The sequence below is a fragment of the Watersipora subatra genome, chromosome 6, assembly GCF_963576615.1.
Source record: "Watersipora subatra chromosome 6, tzWatSuba1.1, whole genome shotgun sequence".
Lineage (NCBI taxonomy): Eukaryota > Metazoa > Bryozoa > Gymnolaemata > Cheilostomatida > Watersiporidae > Watersipora > Watersipora subatra.
Window position 1 is genome coordinate 46,845,846 of NC_088713.1, and position 22,992 is coordinate 46,868,837.

The 22,992-nt window shown below is 31.1% G+C and overlaps 1 protein-coding gene across 2 annotated transcripts in view; it reads left to right on the forward strand.

Annotated features, from left to right (window-relative positions):
- Positions 1-11,152, forward strand: part of LOC137398681 (uncharacterized) — a 35,139-nt gene extending 23,987 nt beyond the window's left edge. Inside the window, exons 1-4 of one of the 2 annotated variants that reach the window (XM_068084866.1) lie at positions 5,531-5,633; positions 6,778-6,900; positions 8,733-9,197; positions 10,977-11,152. In XM_068084866.1, the coding sequence (XP_067940967.1) occupies positions 5,582-5,633; positions 6,778-6,900; positions 8,733-9,197; positions 10,977-11,032 (696 nt within the window). In that variant the 5' untranslated portion in view covers positions 5,531-5,581 and the 3' untranslated portion in view covers positions 11,033-11,152. Of the gene's footprint in view, positions 1-5,530; positions 5,634-6,777; positions 6,901-8,732; positions 9,198-10,976 lie in introns of those variants that run through there. The other variant, XM_068084867.1, reaches the window with a different exon arrangement.
- Positions 11,153-22,992: the final 11,840 nt, after the last annotated feature.

Sequence of the window (22,992 nt, forward strand, 5' to 3'; positions counted from 1 at the left end):
ACTAAAATTCAATGCAATGTTTCATGGGATGTGTTAAAATAAACATTGTCAGAAAGTTACTTCAGAATATGATTCCATCGATAAAGGAATTGGTGCCTTGACTTTCATTATAGAATTATTGCAAAACTAAGTTGAGCTGAGTTTTCTTTGAAGCTACGGTACATGATGGCATGGAAAATTTGAAACAGTTTTGTAATAAAATAAATTGTGTCAATAAGTTATTTTATTAGATATATGAGACTGTAATAGGTGTCTGACAGTTAATCTTTCCTGCTAGCAGCAGAATTAAAATGAGTATCTGTACTGTTATGATAATAGACTCAGTACGGTGTATTCAGCAACACACTTGTCTGTGCAGCGTTGTATAATGAACATATTTGCTGTTATTATAATATTTTTTGTTTGGCTCTGTTTTCTTTAAATTTCCATGAAGAAACACGTTTGTTTTTGAAGGCTTGAATCAAATAGTAGTCTTATAAAAAACTAGCAACTACGAAAAGCAGAAATAGATTAATCAGGCTATCCGTGACAGCAAATTACTATCACCAAAATGCTTGACATTATACAAGCCCTTGTCGACGCTCGCCAGAGTATTAGGAAAACTTGATAACTGCAAACTTGTCTGGCGTATTCGCTTCCTTCATTGATGCTATTGGTTTATGGTTCATATAATTGATGACGAACCCCAAAAGAAAATGCTAACATGCGACGCTACAGTGTGAATCAGTCATTAGCAAGGGGTCAGACAGACAAGTGGACAAACCCGACGGTTATTATCGTAGCTATTTTTAAATGGTGTAGATTTAAAAAAACATTATTTTGAAAATAAAATATTTGCCTTAACTATTGACATTCATCTTGGTAAATAAAAGTCTTACCAACTTCCAAATTAGGTTAAACTATTACAAGAATGGCAAGCTAATGGCAGGTCATTCAAAATACCAACAAGGATGGAATTCGAACCCACGCTCCCAGAGGAAAATGGATTTGCAGTCCATCACCTTAACCACTCAGCCACCATATCTGCTGGCAAAATATAAACGATTAGTTTAGATCAGAATGGCCAGCTCTAACTAGAATAAACTTTGAAAAATCAAATGAAAATTAATAGATATGATTAATTTATTACAACCCGGCATGTGGAAAACATTTGTTTATTTTAAGAATTACAACGTGAATTCTCGGCATTGTACTGTAGTACATTGTATACTAAAAAAATTACCTATATAACTAGCTATATCTTTACAAAACTAACTAAAACAATACCGGTGTTTTGGGCCATCTTAACAATAAGTATGTGTGATAGTCACCAGTGTTGGTTAGTAACTCCAAGCAAAAAAAATTCAAATCTGAGAATCCTAAGCAATGTAATGACTATTTACCCAATAAACTAATAGTATTTCATGGAGCTTAATGATTACGCTTGCGGCCTCTAGATTTGGAAGTCCTGAGAACAAATTCGGCACTGTGCAGGTTTTTGAGACAAGTCAATTTTTGTTTAGTTTGGTAAATGCAAAGGCGATTGCAGATTTCGTTGAAATCATGAAATGGTTTGAAGCTGGCAAGTAAAACCGATCAAGTTGTTGTAGGTAAAGATCTGATGTACCTTTCTAAAGCACATCAATTACATAAGTACTGTTTCAGCTTATTCAGGTTCTTCAATATCTCAGCTTTCAAATTAGCCATTGTTTGACATAGTGAGACGGACATTGGTTGGTGTTTACAGGATTTCCCCAGAGCTCGACCGCAAAAATGCTCAATGGGATAGGCTTGAAAGTTGTGACGTCATAATTTTCAAATTCGGTGTTGTGTGCTCTTACCGCTTATTTTCTTGCTTACCGCTTATATTTATAGACTGCGATAATGAGGCTAGTGGCAGGCGAGTGTAGGACAACTCCGGAGAAACAATGAAGATGATAAAAGAATCAGTGTCATTGCCTTTCCATGTACAGATTATTTCTATGATAAATAACTCAGATTCCAAGACCATACTATATCCCCCCCCCCCCGTGATATTATGCAATAGCCCTCTCTTTTTATTGGGATGTTAAGGGGCACCACTGAGGCTAATTAATTTCAAACATTGAGTGATCTCACGAAACTGCACTTAACATATCAATCTAATGAGACGCCACTGCAGGCCACAACTTAATCGATGGGATTTCATTACCTTTATCAACGACAGTATATTTATTGAAGCATAATTAGTTAACCTAGAAGATGTGTTTGTATTGGTCAGGCGTTAGCACGATCCCCAGGCATTGTTGATTATTTGATTTCATATTTGGTGTTGTGTGCTCTTACCGCTTATTTTCTTGCTTACCGCTTATATTTATCAACTACGATAATGACGCGAGTGGCAGGTGAAGGTAGGACAACTCCTAAGAATCAATGAAAATGACAAAGGAATTAGTGTCATTACCTCTCCATGTACAGAATATTTTAATGATAAATAACTCAGATTCCAAGCACCAAACTATATTTGCTCGACGATATTATCCACTAGCCCTCTCTTTCTGTTGTGATGTTGAGGGTGCCCTCGACTGAGACTAATTAATTTCAAGCATAGCATGATCTTGCAAAAATGAACTTGACATGTATTCCTAATGCGACCCTACTGCAAGTCAAAATTTAATTGATGTGATTTCATTACTTTTATCAAAGATAGTATATTTATTGAAGCATAATTAATTAACCCAGAACATGTGTTTGCATTGGTCAGGCGTTAGCACGGTCCCCAGGCATTGTTGATTATTTGGAATCCTAGTTTATAATTAGCTTTTTGAGTTTAACTGCAGCAATTGCCACAGAAAAGCACAGCTCTAATATCAGCGAAAGGGATTGACGACGTAAGGCTAAATAATAATTATGACAACACATTGTGGGAACCGCAGCCGAATGTTTTTTTTATCGCAGGGCATACTTTTGACACCCTGTTTTTATACTCTATTAGTCTTTGTGTATTGAATGTAGGCTCATTTGAAAGCCAAGACTCTGATGTATTTAACTATATAAAAAATAAAACTCTAATTTATTGAAAGATATGATAAAAAAATTATGTAATTTATGTGCTTTAAGGGATGGTTTATCAGGTGTATAGTGGATGCGGCTGTTTAACCTACTATTTTGAATGGCTGAATACGCAGGCATTTCAGTGTATCGGGAAAGATTATCATTATTTGTAATAGCTATGTGCATAATTATTCTATGATGCAGTGACTAGTCTTGTGGTGCGGCTGGTAGTGTGGTTGTATAGAAATCTTAAACATTCAAGTTCAACTCCTGTGCGAAACAACCTTATTCCTTTATGCTCTGAGCATGGTTTGGATGAAGTGCTCTTATCATTGTAAAAATTGCCAATTAGAATTTCAGTACCTTTTATAAAACAAGAAAGTCAAGTAGTCAGTTATTCTGATATATTGATCATATTTTTAGACAGGAACACGACGAGATCCACTTTATGAGGAACTTTAAGATTATTTGAGTATAACCATTTACTGTCTTACATACACATATAAATATACATGCTTATATAAATGTATGAATTAAAATTATATATTATTTATATATTTTATACACTTTAATATATATAAATAATATAATATATGTATATTATGTTATTTATATATATTATTCAGTCCACCGGGCTGTTGAGCCGACTATATTTATTTTGAATTTTGAGATTAATATGCATAGAGTAGCAGTGTATTTGTGTTACAGTATTTTAGTATAGTTATAAACTGCAAGGTTGTAAAGCTTTTCTGATCCTAAACCAATGAATCATTAGAAAAATTTTGTTTTTGCTATTAAAGCACCTTATAGCTTTAAAGCAATAACAGCGCTATTTATACAAAGCAGTTTGTTTAAACTCTAGATCACAGTTGATGTTCCTAGCTACTGGTTGCAGTAAGTAGAAATACATTTAATTGTTATACAGCATTATTAGTTAATAAAAAGGGATATATAATTCAGATGATGAAAATAACATTTTCATTGAAGAATCTTACTAAATTATAAAAATTTAACAATCTAATTGATTTCTAAGCAATATTTTTAAATATAATTTAGTTCATATACAAAATATAAACTAAATTTTTAGTGATAATAATAGTAATAACTAGCGATAATACTAGTAATGGAATTTTCGCAGACTTCAAAAGTAATGAATTTAAAATAGTTTTAATGCTCATAGAGGTTTATTAATTTTTAGCACTGTTTGATGAAATATATTTTAAAATTGTAAAAAATAAATATATTTGAAGCAGTCCAACAAACCACTTAATAACTCAGTTTATTATCATGCTTCTATTTATTATATAACATTATACCCCATTATATTAGTTTATGTTGTATTTTATTATATTAATAGTAGATCTCATACACATAGTATATCTTTAATTCTTAATTAGTTATCCTGCAGGTAGGTGTTTAGGAAGCTGGTTATCCAAGACCAGACAGAGATTGAAACCAGTTCCTTCTAGCAACTTAATAAAAGGTACAGAGAATATGCGCATGAAGTTTGCAATGAAATAGGTCTAAAATGAGGAAATTAAGACGTGTGGTATTTAGGGGTTATGCTGACTAATACAAACACACTCACACACTAGCAATAAAAATTGGAATTTATGAATATAGTCTGTACTATATTATTTAATGTTACATTAGACAATGTTATTTTGCGGTGTATTGTTAGATTTACTTATATTTAGATTGTATTATAGCATGTTAAATTATTTTATAGTATGCTATATTTTTTGTCATATTATATCAGGTTGAAATATTGTCTATTTGATCAAACATTTAAAGAGAAAAGCACTAAAAGCTATTAGATTTTTTAATTCTTAAAACATTATAAAGATTTAATTGTTGCAATTTGCAGAACTCTGATGAAATAAACCTGAAAATAGAGGAACTGAAATAAATTTTATGAAAGAAATAATATTATCTCTGATACTTTGAAAGTATTTCTATTGTATTAGGTGTGTGATTTAATCAAACTGTAAAAACAGTAACATTTTTCTTTTTTAGCCAATTTCGCTGAACAATAAAAATATTGGACAAGGCTTCAGTTGGCCAAATATAATATTATTGATAGTTTTTAAAAAAAAAATGGATATAAAAAACTTTAATTTAAATTCTTTAATAAAAAATTTAGATTTTATAGCACAAATACTGAGTGTATGCCAGCAAAATCTTTTTGGCTTGAATTCATTTTGACCAAACAAGCAAAAGGTTTCACAGTGAAAGAGTTAATATTTGCTAAACAAACAGTCAAGGAGGTGAGCTAATGCGTGTAATTAAGATATTATTTGTGGTTCACTGTTTATTTTATATTACCTTGAGTTTATTTGAGGTGAAATTAATAGATAATTGATTTGGACTAATTGAGTGAATTGAACCGATTAATTGAAGAAAGGATAGCTAAAGAAATAAGAATTGAATTGCGTAATTTTGCTACTAAATATTGAATTGAATCAACTCAATATACTAGCTACCTCAAGCCTGCAAGTAATGTATATTTCATCACCAGGGAAAGCACTGGTTGAAGCACCAAGATCATTCGGAGTCTGGATAAACTGAAATGGCTGATCAACAGGAAGTAGATGAAATCAACAGAGAAAACACTGAAAGTGGTATGACGACTCCAATGCAGATATATAACTGAGTCTATGCACCAATCAACCTTCTTTAATATTTGCTAAATAGCTTTGCAAGCACTTACATTATTCTGTGAGCTTTATTGGCTCACCAAACAATTTCTCATGTCACATTATACCGCTGGGAAACTAGTATATATAATAGAGATACCCTTAGACATTGCCTTCTCTCCTGTGTGCAACCAGAGAGACATTTTAACCAGTTGAACCCCGGCCATTCTTTTTATTAAAGATATCTAAATTTGTTCATAATACAATGATATTTGATAAAACACTAGGAAAAAAGTTGGACAACCCACAGCAAATGCCATCAAACAGAAAAACATTACTTCGTCATTATTCAGGCTAAAACTATAAGTTTGTACCATTTTTTAAAACTTGTAAAAATGTTTACAATAGTATCATATTCATTGAGCACATGTTCATCATCATTTCATGACTAAAAATAAACTGGATAGTTATAGTTAGTATCACAAATTTCTTCATTCGCCTCACAATCACCCATGACCTAGCAACGAACCAGTTGTATAGTTTTTCCGTGATATCGTTCAAACAAACTTTGTTATTATAACAAAAGAAGTAAATAAAGATATTTGAAAACTGTTACAAATGGGAGTAAAATTGTTAACTTAACATCCTATGCAAGAAGTAGCTTGATTAGTTCACGCTGTTATTTGAAACAGCCTTTGTAAACAAAGCAATGTTAATGCCGGTGTTCTGGCTGCTAGGGTTAAGCAATGCGAGAATACAGGCTGTTAGGGTAAAGCTAACTATGGGGCCCTAGCTATTTAAATCAATTTTGTGTTTACTGTAACAAATAAACAAATTGAATAAAATTACTTTTCCTTCAGTTTTGCACACATTATAGCCTTAGAAGTTGAAATAGTTCATAATTCACCATCTCTTAACTGTTTACTTTCTGTTGGTAACGTTAACGTAATGTTACGGTAACTTTAACCTTAACGTAACATTATCATTAATGCTAGCATTGTCATTAACATAACATTAATGTAATGATAATGCTAACTTTAACGTTAATATTAACTTAACATTAATGTTATTGCTAACATTACGTTAACGTAACAGTTTATGCATTAAGCGCCCAGACCATTGTTTGTAGATCATATGCTGACAGTCGAACAGATTTCACTTCATTGTACTCCGAGACATCCAGATTACCATTCAGCAAATTTTTGGAATTTGCGCACTAATTTTCTCCATGACAAAACTATAGATGCTACAGGTTGGTTTATGTAAACATATAAGTGTACATACATATTTGGTGTACATTTACTGGTATATATTTATGTGTATTTACATGTTTTATGTATTTATTTTATTGGTGTAAACATCTTTAAATTAAATATTCATTCAGAATTAAATTATATCTTTCTTTGACCAAAATTGAAATGTTGCAAGTTATATATATAACCTACAACATGTATATGCGGTCAAACCTGGGCACGTCTTCCTTCGGGAGGGGAGGGGGGGAAAAACAGAGCCATGCTTCTCTTTCTCTCCTCTCATCTTCCAAGAGAGCCATGCCCAGGCTAGATACGTTCTATATATAAACACCCTCCCCCCCCTCCGTAAAACCTTTATTTGTTTGTATCAAAGTCTGTTTGCTAACTCGAAAGCATAAATTTTTCTCTTTAAAATTTAGAAAGTAATGCCTTATAAATACTTAATAGCTGTGTCCAGCCAATAGTAGTTACTCGATTCATGCTAAAAGATAGTTTACAATCACTGTGTAATCTGTTATACTACTTTCAGACAATAACTTTCGCCTAGCGCACCTGAGGCTAAAGGTTCATCATTATTTTTGCAAAAAGTTTTCAAATAGCAATTAAAGATTTTACTCCGCTAAAAATATTTGAACACTAATGTGGACTAGTTGAGCGGTGCAGGAAAGTTTTCAAAGTTAGCAAACACGGTGGAAGGTATAAAATAGCCAGAATAAGATGAAATGGTTCTTTGCGAAAGCAACAATCACAACGCAACCTGCTATACAAAAAATACAAATATTTTTGTTTCAAAAAGTTTAATTTTTGTTTCTGCAAATAATACAGTTATAGTTTATTTGTGTCACCTTTTCTTGAATATATACTTGTAATAGTTGATAGATTAATTATCTTAAAAATTTTAATTTGGCAAAGTTTATAACAAATTATTTCATAGTACCATTCAGGTTATATTAATGCTTACAATCGATTGATTTCATAACTCACAATGCGTCATTCTCTGTATCCAAAACTGAAACTTCATGCCTTCAATCTAAAATGAATACAAACTTGACACTAACCCAGAAGTGATGTGTGACAAATAACATGTATGTAAACATCTCTAAATTCCAATACATCTTAGCAAATCCACCATTGAACTTCCTTCTGACAATTTCTATATTCAAAATTAATGATATATATATATATAACTTTTTATTGCATATAAAAAGCCTGTTCTAGCTGCGAACTGTAGAAAACATATCAGTGAGTGCAATGATCATTAATGCAACAAAATTGTTAAATAGTGTTGTAAAATAGAATCCTGCCATCAATTTTAGAATTACTTAAAAAATTAAAAACTCAAACAAATTTTAAGCACATGCTATAAGATTATTGTAGGTTAGTTGCAAGCAACAAATATTTACTGATTAATATATTTCTCAGTTTTCCAAAGAATATTCATTTTGAGTTTTTCAACCAGTTGAAAGTGAAACTTTTATTATGATATTATTATGTCTATATGATATTACTATACTATTTTATTATTAAAGTAAAACATTTTTGCACCCAAAAAGGTTAATGACTCTTTACTCAATGGAGCGTGCAATATATAGGCGGCATTAGTCTTGCCTGTAAAAGGGTAAAATTTAGCTTCTCAAAATTCTGATGAGCTATTTAAAAATACACTGTCATCCTTTATATCACCACTAATAAAGCGCCACCACAGGGATAGGGTTAAAAAATAGAGCCCATAGCATTCAGATAGACATTTCACACTGTATACCTTTTGATATGATGCTAGGTCATTGTCTAACTACATATAAATATTAAGAGCTGATTTTGTATTTTGCAGTTACATTTGAAGATTGGCTCAAGTCAATTGGTCGAATCCCTCAGTCATGGTCTGATGAGTGCAGTTCATCATCGGTTCGCCGCCATCATGCTTTTAGCAATTGCTTCCTTGCATCCATAGCAGTGCATTTCCAAAACCCTGATACCAATCCTGTTTCCATATTAAATCAAATCTGCTCTCATGCGAGAGAGATGGCTAAGTTCTACTCAGCCTTTCTTTACGGAGGAGAAAAGAAATTTCTGTTGATGATAGACTGCTTGGAACATACAGGAGATTACAGTGAAATTGAACAACATATTATCCCTGTTTTTGAAATAACAGAAGGCGCACTGGGAACGGATTTACTTGTAGTAAATAGAAATAACATGGATGTCATTTTTGGAGATAAAGATAGACCGATAACATCTGAAACTATAATTTTGTCTGTCAACATTTTTGACAATTCATTCTGTGGAACAAAAACAGGTAAGTTCATTTTCTCGGTAACGCAAACACAAGTATTTGGCATAAATAAATCTTGGTATGTAGCACCTTTCTCAATGCATGTAAAGTTGTTCTTTGTAGGGCTTTTAAATTATACAATATTTTAAAAATTATTTTGATTTTTTGTGCTGCAAGCTGTTTATCAAACCGGTGTCCAGTTTGATAAAGCGAAAATTCATATGCAGTGGTTAACAGGTCGATTGATTATATCTGAATCAGATGGATTGGTCAGATTCTATGCTAGATGCATTAGTCTAGTTTTTTCAAGGCCAGCTTCTTCTCCTAACTACATTTTAGCGGTAACAAAAAGTTATACATTTTAAATTAATAAAATATTTTACAATGATTCAATTAGCTAGGTATAATTTTGTTAGAGATTGACAAATCTTTGTTATCAAAAATTAGAAGTCTGAAATTTGAACTACCTGTCAACTATAGCTAGAGAAAATGCTAATTTATTCCAATTAAAAAGTGACCTTTCAAGACCCATGTATGTATGTCTGATCCAGGAAGATAAATAATGCTGCCTATAATAGTTTTATGACTGCTAGCATTTACCTTCTCTATTTGGTAATGCTAACTGTATGAATATAAAATGTTGAGTCTATTACATTAATCATACGACAATAGTCGCTATGGTTATGTTTTATTTGCTGAGAATAAACACTAGGGCCTTGATTAAACTAAGATGTTGGTTTTATGAAAAACTTTATCTGTCAGCCGAAAGCACAAGAATAAGTTATATATAGCTTGTTGTAATACTGTATTGATGCAAGATTACAGGAAAAAATATTAAAAATGAACTTAAACAACTTATTTGGTAGGTTTTATCAAAAGGTTTTGCCATTTTCTTATCATTTGTGATTGTTTATGACTTTTGACTTTGTGATTGTTAGAGCCGTAACATTGTAACGATGTTTTAATGTAATAATGTTTCAACATTTACAATCCAAACCATGCAAGAGGAGAACAGATATTTATGGTTGTTTACTCATTTTACTATTTTACTATTTTACTTTATTTTATTAAAACCAAATACATACAACCTCTAACATTTATTTAAAAATATTACTTCTAGCTCATCTATGGTTTAACCTAATATATTTTATACTTAACAAAATATAAGTAATTTAAATGCTATGCCAAACCGTCTGTTTGATTTTATTAACTCATATTATGGTATTCCATGGTAAGATTTGAATATCGTTTTTGTTTGAAACAAAATTATTGGTAATAAATATATAACACGCACCCACACACACATCCTATATATTTTATATATACATATTATCTAAATATACACATTTAACATATACTCACATGTATAAAAACATCTGTTTTGGTATATGTCTCATTGTCCTTTTATATTTATATATAGATATAGGCCTATATACATATATATGTTGCCCTATATATATATTATTATATGCCTATATCTAATTTATATTATATACACTTTATATTACATGTATATATACTTTATATTATAACATATTTATATACTTTATATAATAATTATATATAATCTTTTTAGAATAAATATATTTAAATGTATTTATTTAATGTGTATATATATACTCATTATATACAAATTTAAATATATATATAAATGTATATAATACACATATATTATATATATTTATTTATCTTTGGTTTTATTACATATATAAATATATAATATAAATAAATATAAATATCTTTAAATAATTATATTTGTTTTTATATTCACATGAGTGATATTAATGTATTTTTGGTTTGCAGTGAGTGAAAAAGACTTAACTGAAGAGGATACAGAAGAACTTATAAAACAAGAGTAATTTTTTTTTACAATAGTTCCATATTATTTTTACAAATAAGTGATGTTTACCAATCACTAAGAATAAATTTGTTTAGTTGAGCTCATTTCATACTTGTGCATTCACGAATACATGTTTATATAGATGATCAACACACTTGTACACTATAATTAGTATACAACTAATTATAGTGTACAACTACTTTTAAAGCTAAATAAACATAACTGGAAATTATTCCGAAATTGCAAACATGTTTGCCTAGGTTTACGCAAAACAATCAAACAGCAAAAACACCAGCTTAACATTGTCATCTCACATATCTGTATTGCTCAAAAGCTTATCTATATATTCAGGATATATTCTTAAAATACTGATCATCTGATTATCAGAACACACATTTAGAGTCAGTGAAGTTTAACTTTTATGTTCATGAACTTGACATTTACATTCAAGTTAAATCGAAATTACAATTGATAGAAATTTTCATTCAAAGTTTCTTGGAACTTCCTTTTTTAAATTTCAAAACATTTTAAGAGTTAAGTTTAATTACCATTGATTCCCACAATTAAGATTGCTCATATATTTAAGTTTAGATTTTCGGTTTATCGCTTTGAAGTCTAAACCTGCATCTTGAAGTATGTACAGTGGACTCCTCAAATTCCTGTGACAGTGTCATAAGAACATACGATGCTCTCTTTTTCAGCTCAGCATTTTTATGTTTTATCAGAGCTTAATATTGTTTGAGTAAACAGATATAAAATTTGTTGTGCATGTTAGTGATAATATATACTTTACTTTGGGCTTTGAGCTCAACTATAAAAATTAATTTATTCTTGTAACAAAGCAGATTATATTTAGCCATTACTTATTGATGATTTTACATTTAAACTTGCACACCTTTACATTTGTGTTAATCCTCCTAATTTATTCAACAAAACGTTTGTTTTTTGGTGTGAAATTTGAAAGTTACAGTTGCTTGAAAATGTTTGAAAACCTTTGCAGTTGTTTTATTTTATCTCTTATTTCATTTGATATGGAAAAAAACACTTTTCTCGTGATACAAAATTCAAAAGTTAGAATGGTAAAGGCTGCATATGTCAAATAAAACTAAAAGTTTTTTCGGAAACTTTTATTATTTGGGCAACGCCCGGCATTCAACTAATATTCACACATATATGAATCTCAAAATTTGTTATCCAGCTATAGCAATTGGTATCTAGCAAAGACAAATCTATATTGCAGAAGACTTGATCTCAAAACCTCTCTATCAATTACCTAACTACTTGAGCTATGTGAGATGAATGGTTTTTTTTTTGATGATATGAGTTATTTTTAGGGTTGAAATCTGTATAGCCCTCTGTATCACACAACGTGACTAAGGCTTGCTCTCACAGCTTTTATTATTGAGTTTTGCAATACTGATACTAGCCTACTCAGATTAGTCACAGTCAATGTGCCAGGCTAATGGCAAATGGCAGGCAACTACATTAGTTGCCACTGTTTATAAGCTGTCTTTTAATACCCGTGCAACACCAAACATCGACCTAGTAATTATATAGATGTATATGCAGTGTATATAGACAAATATATGGTATACATAGATATAGCTATGTATACACGGTATACAGTAGATGCTCCTATAACTTAATTATACCTCCTAGAATGTAATTTTCACATTATGTAAATAATTTGTGCAAAGTTTTTGCTTTATGCTGTGTAAAAACTGCCCTATAACGTAGAGTATCAAGTTTGAGAAGTTCTCAAATTCAATTTAAATGGTTATTTATCTATTTCGCTTGCAGAAAAAATGATGTGTGTATAGCGTTATAATAATGTGCATTATATATACAACCTCCATGATATTTTAGTTCGCCGTGGTAGATCGTGATATGTGTGTCGACTATACAGAGAATATGTTGCTGAGCAACTGTTCATAATGACTTAAAGATGATCGATATGTGCTGCAGGTGTTACAGTGCCAGTCTACCAATCTGAATGTCTTGAGTTGTATTTTTTTTTATTCTAATGTTGAACCCTAGATACATAGACAATGAATTGGTAGAACCGCTATTTTTGTAGTGTAAAATTTTTTTGTTTTGTTATAGACGTAAAAACTTTTTGTTATTAATTTTATTTTTCGGATTAAAATTTGCTGTTCAGAAAAAAAAGCAAAGCAGTTGAATTAATGATGAAGATGTGCGCTCTTGATCAACTTACTGTAAAATTACCATTAATTAAATTAATCATGGTCTATAAAAGCACTGAAATTGATCAGAAAAAAGAGAAAAGTTGTCGATGCAAACCAATAGTTCTGCAGTTATGGTACAATCGACAAATTAAAAAGTTACGTCTAGTTTTTCCTTTTTGCATTTCTAATAGGGTCAGTTTGAAAATTTCTTGAAATAGATTAAACATACAACACAAAATATAAATTATAAACTACATGTATAACATACAAATTGTAAGAAATCGTGGAAGTGACAGCAGTATGAATGTGGTTGAATGTGGTACCAAAGAATGAAGTGCGTAAGTATAAAACACCCTACCATAAATAAAAACCTAATTAATTGAATTTGATGAATTATAATTAGCATAATGCAATAAATTAAAAAAGTAACATGGACTAGAACTACCTGCAGTATTGGTCACGTGAGTTCATTCTGACATTATTCACCACTGTATTCTCTGAGGAAATGAAATACTATTGCAAAACATTGACCTGCATGGAAAGCCACTGAACATTTGTGAACTCTCATCACTTATGGCTTCTCCAAAACAGTTATAAGTAATGATTTGCATGCCAACGCTTGCGAATCTTTTTTACTTTTTCATTTTATTTGATATATTTTTTCTTCTGTCATTATTTCTACTGAACTGAACTCTTTTTATATAAACTCTAGAAATCTTCTACTAGCCACCAAACTTAATTTGCTGTTATAAATTACTACTAGCATGAGTATTATATAAATTTTAGGAGTTTCCAGTGGAGTAGTATTAATTGTTAATCAAGCTGGGTCATGGTTATGGCATCTAAATCAATCAACAAGAATAAGTTCCAAGAAGAGTCTGTCTGAATAACTAGCTATTACTGGATTTGTCTCCCATGCTTTCCTACTAACTACTATGCCAGAGGTGACCTGTACTTGTATTTAACTTGTACTGAGCTTCACACGACTATTTATAAGGATTGCTTCTAGCCACCACCAATCTAATCATGGATATATTAATCTGTCCGGTTAGATGCATTGCTCATGCTGTACTCGGCTATGTTGTACACCTGTAACATATTTTTGTATTTGCAATTAATAGATTTATATCACTGTACAATTGTACCTCAACATACAAGCTGGAGAGTGCTTGTATATCAATTTTTTCATATTTCAAATCTATTTTTCTTCTTAACATTACTAAATCCAAATTAATCGGCCATGTTGGACAACTGTAACATCTTTTTGCATTTAGAAATAATAAATCTATATCACTAGACGTTCGTACCTCAACATTTGAGCCTATGACATTTCTGGACAGATCTCGTATGTCAATTCTCTCATACCTCAAACCAATTTTTTCTTTATAACATAACTAAATCCAAATTAATCCATTGCATTGCACTGGGAACATATCTAAAACAGGATATTACCATGGAAAAATATTTTAAATGTTCTAATACCACTACTGATGCTCAAAAAAGAACAAATGCCTATCTAGGAATTGTGATCTGCAATACATTCAAAAGTGGCAGGCAGAGTAATGTATGACATTCTCACCTTTGAGTCAGATAATAGTCGTCTTTTTTGTGTTGATCAACCTACTGACCTTATTTACCATAACTTTCGTAGAGCTGCTTTGAGAGACCCGTTAAAAGCTTTGTCAGAAGAACACATTATCAGAATATTGCTTTTTAATGACGGAACTATTTTTACCGTCTATTAGCATTAAACAGAAGCTGCTAATGACGTGCCTCCGAGGACAGCAGAAGCATAGAGCCTATATTACACATTTTTCTACTCGCTAAAACAACTTCAAATTGAAAGTAAATTTACCCTAAATTTACTTTCAATTTAGAGTAAAGATAGCAAATTTATTGTATTTGCATTTAAACAATCTGTGTAGCTGCATTTATTGAACTACTTACAAAAACACGTTTCCTGTTATGGAAAACAACAACTCTAGTTTTGGCTCAAATCCATCATATAATATAAGCATACATGTAAGTTCACTAAACTCTACAATGTGTTTGAAAAGATTCCTGTTATGGGTGTTACAAGTCAGAGACTAGAAATACACCAATGACTGTCGTTTATTGTTTAACAAACTCTCTGCTGTTCAAATTACAATAAACATTACAAAGCTAGTTGTATCTAGACAGTTTAATCTGCCATTCTTAAGGTAGAATAACTTCATCTCCAAACTCAAATGTGTTTAGTGCATGGCTTGTAATAGGTATATGTATGATATAGCGTGTACTCTTCGAGACAACATGTGTGTTTATTCAATGAACATCTGAGAGTCATTCACTTGTAATCCACAGTCCAATGTACAATAAATCCATAAGTGCTTAGTAGGCGGAGCATGATATACTATTATGAGAATTCTACAATACAAAATTATGCGCTACAATATCTGTGGAGTGTATCTGTAAATTCTCTGATAGGAGCAGATATTCGCTATAGGTGGATACTATTAGTGAAATGAACGATGTGCTTGCTGTGGCAAGACGAGGGAATGCTAAATCCCAGTTTGAGCCCATGCACAAAAGGTTTAGCTTGTTTTAATTAGAAAAGTTAATAAATCTCAACAGTTTCTCACTAACTATAGTGTATTTGAAAATACAAAATATGTAAATGTATATTTAAATAAAGAAATATTGTTGAAAAAAGTATAATGATCATCAATGGGGTGCAATGAAAATCAACAAATGGTTTAAAACTTCGGATAACATGAGAGTTGTTTTACTCTTTTAGCATCAGAGGATGAGTCTTAATTTAAACACCTGAACAGGGAACACTATTTACTTGGCTGATACTGCAATAACACCTGAAAATAAATTTTACAGCACTGCTCATCTCCGAATTTTGTCTGGTTATAAACTTCAAACACTTGAAATATTGGATTTTTGCTTAGTTATAAAAGGTTTCATAACTAGGCAAGTTATGAAACTAAACAGTTATTGTCAAAGGCACGGAGCATAGGTGTGTAAAGTAAGATATGAAGTATATGGATATAAGAAATGTATGGAAAAAAAATGGACAAAAATTTTTGAAATGTTACGGTTTATGCAGACTAACAGACATGAGCGATAAACAAAGTGACTATACATTCAATAGCATAGATTTGCACTTACCTACAATTATTTTGAAATAATTTTTTATTTTGTGAATACACTGTTTGATGGTATATACGCCTTGCAGAGTTATCAAAGTTTATACACTTGCCATTCCATAAACTGATATACATGTACGTGTAAATTCCCACTTGCTTGTTTGATGACGACTCAGGAGTTATGACAACTTATTAAAAATGGTAAAGATTGTCAAAAATATAATTGTTTTAATATTATTTTAATAATTGTTTTGAAGAAGCTAACTGAAAATAAAAAAGCAATTTCTTAAAACTATTAAATCAATCATTAATATATTGATATTAGTTTATATATAAGAGGAGAGTACTGACCAGATGTGCCAACACTTCTATGAAAATCCATTTCAAGTTTAAAGCTGAAACTAATAAAAACAATTTATGAGATTTCATCCAAGTGTAAGTAAAAGATTAAACAGATAACCCAGTACTTTTATGAAAATACACACAAACTGTGCAAGTCAACTAAATGTTTAATTTTGTGGTACTTAGTCTAAAACCATGTCAGCTATTTAAATCACAAATCAGAAAATAAATAATAAGTTTGCTTTAGAAGACTGATAAAACCAAAGTATAAGAAGTATACATATGCTAGTTGTGTATACCACGAACAGATTAACAGATTACCAGATTAACCACAAGCAGATCAAAACTTGTTCAAGTGACTCGGCGTTATTGAGTGAAAAACTTGGCCAATTAAAAATAGATTTTCTATTCAATAACTTTTTTCGGTACCCATCTAACGCCAGGCATTTATCTACTAGTTATCATAATAACAGTCGTGTCTGTCCCTCTGAAGCCAGCGTTAGAAAAGAAATTATGCATCATGATCTCTAACGCAATCATGATCTTCAAATGTGCTAGTTGAAGTGTGGAGCATGCTATTATAACAAATCGGCATTAAAGATTGGCAAGTGTAATAGGTATAATGTGCACAATTAATCTTTAGTATTGCAAGTGAGCTGTGTAGCTTAGTGGTTAGTTCACCTGTCTGCAGAACTAGTGATTCTGAGTTCAATTCTAGAGTGAAGCGGTCTTTTTTGTTTTCAGATTTTAATCACTATAACTAAACACACATACGACAAACAAACACTAAAGTTTATAAGCTGTAAAGCTTTTAATTAAATGCCAAAGCAATGTATTTTTCAACCCTTTTGCTATAGTGACAGTCAAATAGAAGATAGCATTGTTTTTTTTCAAATGGTTTGTCAGAATTTTGAGAAAATGATTTTTGTCCTTTTATGGGTAAAGTGATTGTCACTTTACACGATAAAGTGATAAAAGTTTAACACGACTCATGCTGGTAGGGATGTATAATAACTAAAGTACACTTTGATGGCTAGTAGAAGAGTTTGATAATTTATATACAGGAGTATTTAGTATTTTGAGATATTTAGTCAAAAGAATACTAAAAAGAAGCAAGTATTGAGTTCAGAGAAATAAAATATAAAAAAATAAAGTAAAGAAGATAAAAAGAGTTGCAAGAGTCAACCCGACCCTTTCGATTGGCTAAATAATTATAATATATATAATTGTACATATTTTTATATGTAATAATAATTCTAATATATACTTTATATAATTACATATTATATATAATTTATAAAATATATTTTACAATAATAAAATATAATATGTAGTTTATGTAATAATATAATATAATAATAAGTAATGAGAATTTACAAGTATTAGGTGACTTTCCGCACTGGGCAATGCTTGGCAATGATATTTCTTTACCTCAAAAAATACCATGGAAAAGAGTGCTATGATTAACTCATGTTAACATTAAAGCAGTTTTAATTGTTTCCTTTTTTAATTCATTAGATTAATTTTATTGTTCAAAAGATTTAGCTAATTAAATTCATATTTATGATACAGTGTAAAGCTTTTTCATACTTACTTCATTCCTTGGTAAACAATTTTAAGTCGAGGTTTATTTTTTATCATAAATTTTTCAAGTTCACTCATCGTTCTTTCTAATAACACTATAGACAGTTATCAGCTTTTTAAATAATGTTTTCAATTCATCACATGAGCCTTTTAAATATGTGTCATACTACACTCATATGTTTAGAGTCTTTATGGTTAGTTTATTCAGAAAGTTTTTGACTCTCAGAAACCTCTTCAATAATAATTGCCAGACTAGATATGAAGTCATATTTTTGAAAGCCTATGTTATAATGATGTTTCAGATATAGATAAAGGTATATTTTGTTGAAATTATTAATTTACAACTAAAAAATATTTTGTTTTCATCTGTTCTCCAAATGTTATACCGATAATTAAATAACTAGTCTTATTCTGCATGTCTCTAAAAACTACACAACACTATACTGTTTCATAGATAATTAAAATTTGAATGCTGTAAAGCTCAAAAAGCTGTCTCAAGCACCACAATCATTAAAAAGCAGTTAATTATACTGTTCAGTTTCTATAAAACTGTGACTATAGATCTAGTTGTGCCTCTAAATCTGACTGAAACAAAAGTTAAATTAAACTTCAAGAAATCTGGTGAGTTTCTTGTTTTTGTAATTCAACAGAATAGATATTCAAGTACTTCAAAAAATGATAGCTAACCATCATGCATTAATATCTACATTGACAATATTAGATTTGTTTGTCATCTGTACATCATAAGAAAATCTCCACAAGCTACAATAACAATTGTAAGTAGCTTCCTTTAAGGGTTTCTGTTTACAGTATACTAGAGATGAATGTTGAAATATTTTTCTGACTTTATGAATTAATAGCTTGACACAAAACATTAGGAATGATAAAACTTTACCTCTGCTGAGTTTTATAAAAGTATAGAACTGGTATCTATTAGTAACAACTAAGAACCACACATAATTTAACTTGTAAAGTCTAAACAGGTTTGTACTCAGGTAACTTTCAGGAATTGCACAGTAATCAGTAACATTTCTATCAAAGTGTTTAATAAATTAACAATCAGTGCACTAGTATCTAAAACTTTAACACCATTATCTGGTTATACAGTTAATAAAGTAAAAACAGTGACTACCTTTCTCAGAACTAAAGGAAACTCACTCTGGAAACCTCTGGAGAATTTCATCAATAGAAACAACAGACTATTTAGATGGGCAACAATCGCTTATGTTCCAATTTTGTACTGAATATTTATTGTAGTAAATAATATGGTTGGATACCAATAGAGACACATGATGGCTGAAGAAAAAGGTGAGTGCCCTAGTTTTTAGCAAACCAAAGATCTTAGCTTTTTGTACAGCTTTGACAACTTAACGTTGTTATGTTTGCTATTTGATTGAAAGTTTAGTTGGTCTTACTGCAGGTTGTTTGTTTTTTAAGTGTTTAAAATACAATCAAAGTTAGTATATTTTAATCTAGAGACATCATGACCATCAGATAACCTCAAACATCAGAAACAATCACAAATGATAAAAAATACTGATACTCTTGAATAAAATATACTAAGGTTTTGTGCGAGTTCATCGTTAACCTAATTTTAATTTATTATTTTCAGATTTATGTCTCCCTACAAAGAGTTCAAAAGACTGCCATGAATGTGCCATCAACGACCCTGATTCATGTATGGTTTGTGATGAAGGTATGATTTGCATATTCTGGACATTTATTTATTTGTTTAAATCTTTTTTACTTTCTTATAGAGAAAACCTAAATAAGCTAATATTTTGGTTTGTAATATAGAAGCTATTACATTACTTATGTTATATTTCAAGGTTAATATGTGTGTAAAGATAGAGCAATATAGATATAAATTACATTCAGCTACATGTATATCATGATGTCAAAGTTAGCAAAATATTAAAAAACAAAGATCAGTAAGTGACATCCATTTAAAGGAAGCTGATAGTATACTAGAAACCTTTACAATGGATGCCAGTTAAAAAAATAGTTTATAATTTATATCAAAGAGAAATAAATGAGCTACATGTTGAACTGTAGTATTTTCAATGTAGTTGTTTTATAAAATACTGGAGCATTTCAGGAAGTCTAGACACTTGTTTATGTGTAGTTGAACTACTAAATATGATAACAGAAAAGGAGGAAATAACGACGGCTCGGAACGTGAATATAGAATTGAAGTAATGTGTTAGGTTATACCAAGGGTTGATAAACCAAACAGGACACCCTGTTTGGTTGTCAAATACCGTAATCATTTTTTTAACATTTCAGGTAAAGTATCTTTGAAACTGGAACAGCTTGGAAGAATATTGACACAAGACTTTCAGATTTTTGAACGTGGAACTCATCCAGCTTCTGGCAACTGCTTTTTTTATTCTCTTGCAACCCATTATCATGATCCTAAAATAACTCCATTCACCATTTATACAAAGATCCGCAGAGAAGCCAAAAAAAATGGCTAAATACTAAGGAGTTTTCCTTCTAAATGGTAAAAGGGATTTAGAGTCTATGATAAGTCGATTTGAAGATGAAGGTGACTATGAAGAGCTTTACTCATATCTACCAGCAGTGATTCAAATTGCTGAAAATGCTCTTTGTAGATTATAGTGTGGAATGGGGAAGGGGGAAATGGAGTCTTTTGGGAGAGAGTAAAAGATAATCACCAATGAATCAATTGTGATCGTTGATTTTGGTGGAGAATTTTGTGGCACTCACATAGCTCAATATCTTGTCGAAGTTGCCTTTCCCTGCTCTGATTAATACCTCAAACAATCTGATAAGAATTATACTGTGTATGAGTTTACACTGTTGACAGTTAGTATATGAAGCAGCCTTTACTGGTGTCTCATGATAGTCTATTTCTTAATTAAGAGCTAAGAAGGTAGCTTACAAAAACGGGAACACAAGTATAGTATAGCTTACAATTTCACAAGTAGATTAAATTCAGTGAGCTGAAATGTAGTTCATTGCCTATTTCTGATTCCATGAAAAGTTTTTGTGTCAGCATCTCTTTATGCTCTGTTAAACCATACATGTAATAAAATTCTCTAAAGATTTATTTGTTGTAAAATTTACAACTTTAAATTATCATATTTTAGAAGATTATAACCAAAGTAGTAGCCATATAGTTAATCTTGCTCATTGCTGTCTTACATCATGTTATAGGGCTGATAAATTTATCTGGCTCTACCATAGCTAGATTTTCATGCTTTGATTGTATTCAGAGCTGACCTTTGACCTCTGCTGATAAACTTGCACCTTTCCTTCTCAACAATTATGAGTTGCACTTTATCGATGTTTCTCAGACGAGCGATGTACTCCTAAAAACATAAATCTTTAAGGTAGACTCACTTTTTGGGTTACAGTCTATTTTCAATTCTAGTTTTGTACACTACTTACCCAGCCACAATTCCTGATATTGGCTTTTAGTTTTTATTGCTGCCTTTTAAAGATTAGAAAACGGCAACATAATTTACTACTTTCTATACAGTTATCCCTTCAAAAGTTTCAAGGACGACAATCGCTTTTAGTGAAACATTTTTTTCCATGCTAAAAGAGTTAAGCCTAGGAAGAGGGCGGCACCAGTACAGTGGGAATCTGTATGATCGGTAGATTCAGTTATTTAATGGGAAAGGTAGCAAGACTATAAAAAAGGTAATTATCTCATCATTGTTGTATGATCAACCTATAATTGGCATTAGTAGTTAGAATAAGTATACCTATGTGGTTAGGTTAGGGTGTCAGGTTGGCCTGGTGGTAAGCGCCTTTGACTATCAACCATGGGGTTGTTGGTTTGAGTCCTACGTAATGCCAGTCTGACAAAAAGCTCTCAGCAAGTTTTCAACCCTAAATGGCTGGGTCTTTCGGATCTAGACCATAACTTGGATAACCATACCACATTGAAAACGTTGGCACGTTAAAGATCCACCTCTGTCCTTCGCACATTGGGCAAGTTAAATGGCTACCTGGCTCTGTCAGACTGGACGTGTTGCAAAAGGCATCCCTTCTGGTTAATCTGACAGTTTCAGAAAAAGCCCTTGATAAGTGTTAGGACCACCCAAGGTAGCTTATAAAAAACTAATCCTGGTGATGTGTTTCTCTGCATCATCCAATCGTTGTCACTACATGACAGAAGCATACCATTATTATTGTATTATTACCTGCGTGGTACTCTCTACTAGAGAGAACCTAACTGGGCTTTATCAATTCAAATTCATCTGCAGTGAGTGTTTCTGTAATGTCCAATAGTAGTCTCAGAAAGAACGCTTTCACACAAATTTTGTGAAGCAAAATAGTGTCAAATATATTCAAATTTTAACATTTTTATGGTTCAGAGTAGAAAAAACTCCTGGTCCATTCAAAGCTTGGAAACCCAGTAATAGTGTAAGTTTGTTAGTTTGCAAGTTTGTTCAGAATAATTTTAATTCTCATGGATACATTCTACTGAATGTTTTAAAATTCTAACCAGCGCTATTATTGTTGTTGGAGTGCACTGATTCAACCAACAGATAGGTAATAATACAACATATAATAACACATCTACCATTGGGATTTTCATAAAACTCTGATTTAGCCATTCAGTAGATAAATGATGAGATCAATATTTAAAAATGATCTAGTCTACAAGCTGACTGAACTTTTTGAAATTTTCTTATTGTCTTTAAACATTTTGATAAATAAGGATTGAGAGGTTGTAAGTTTAAAATTCTAAGAAAATT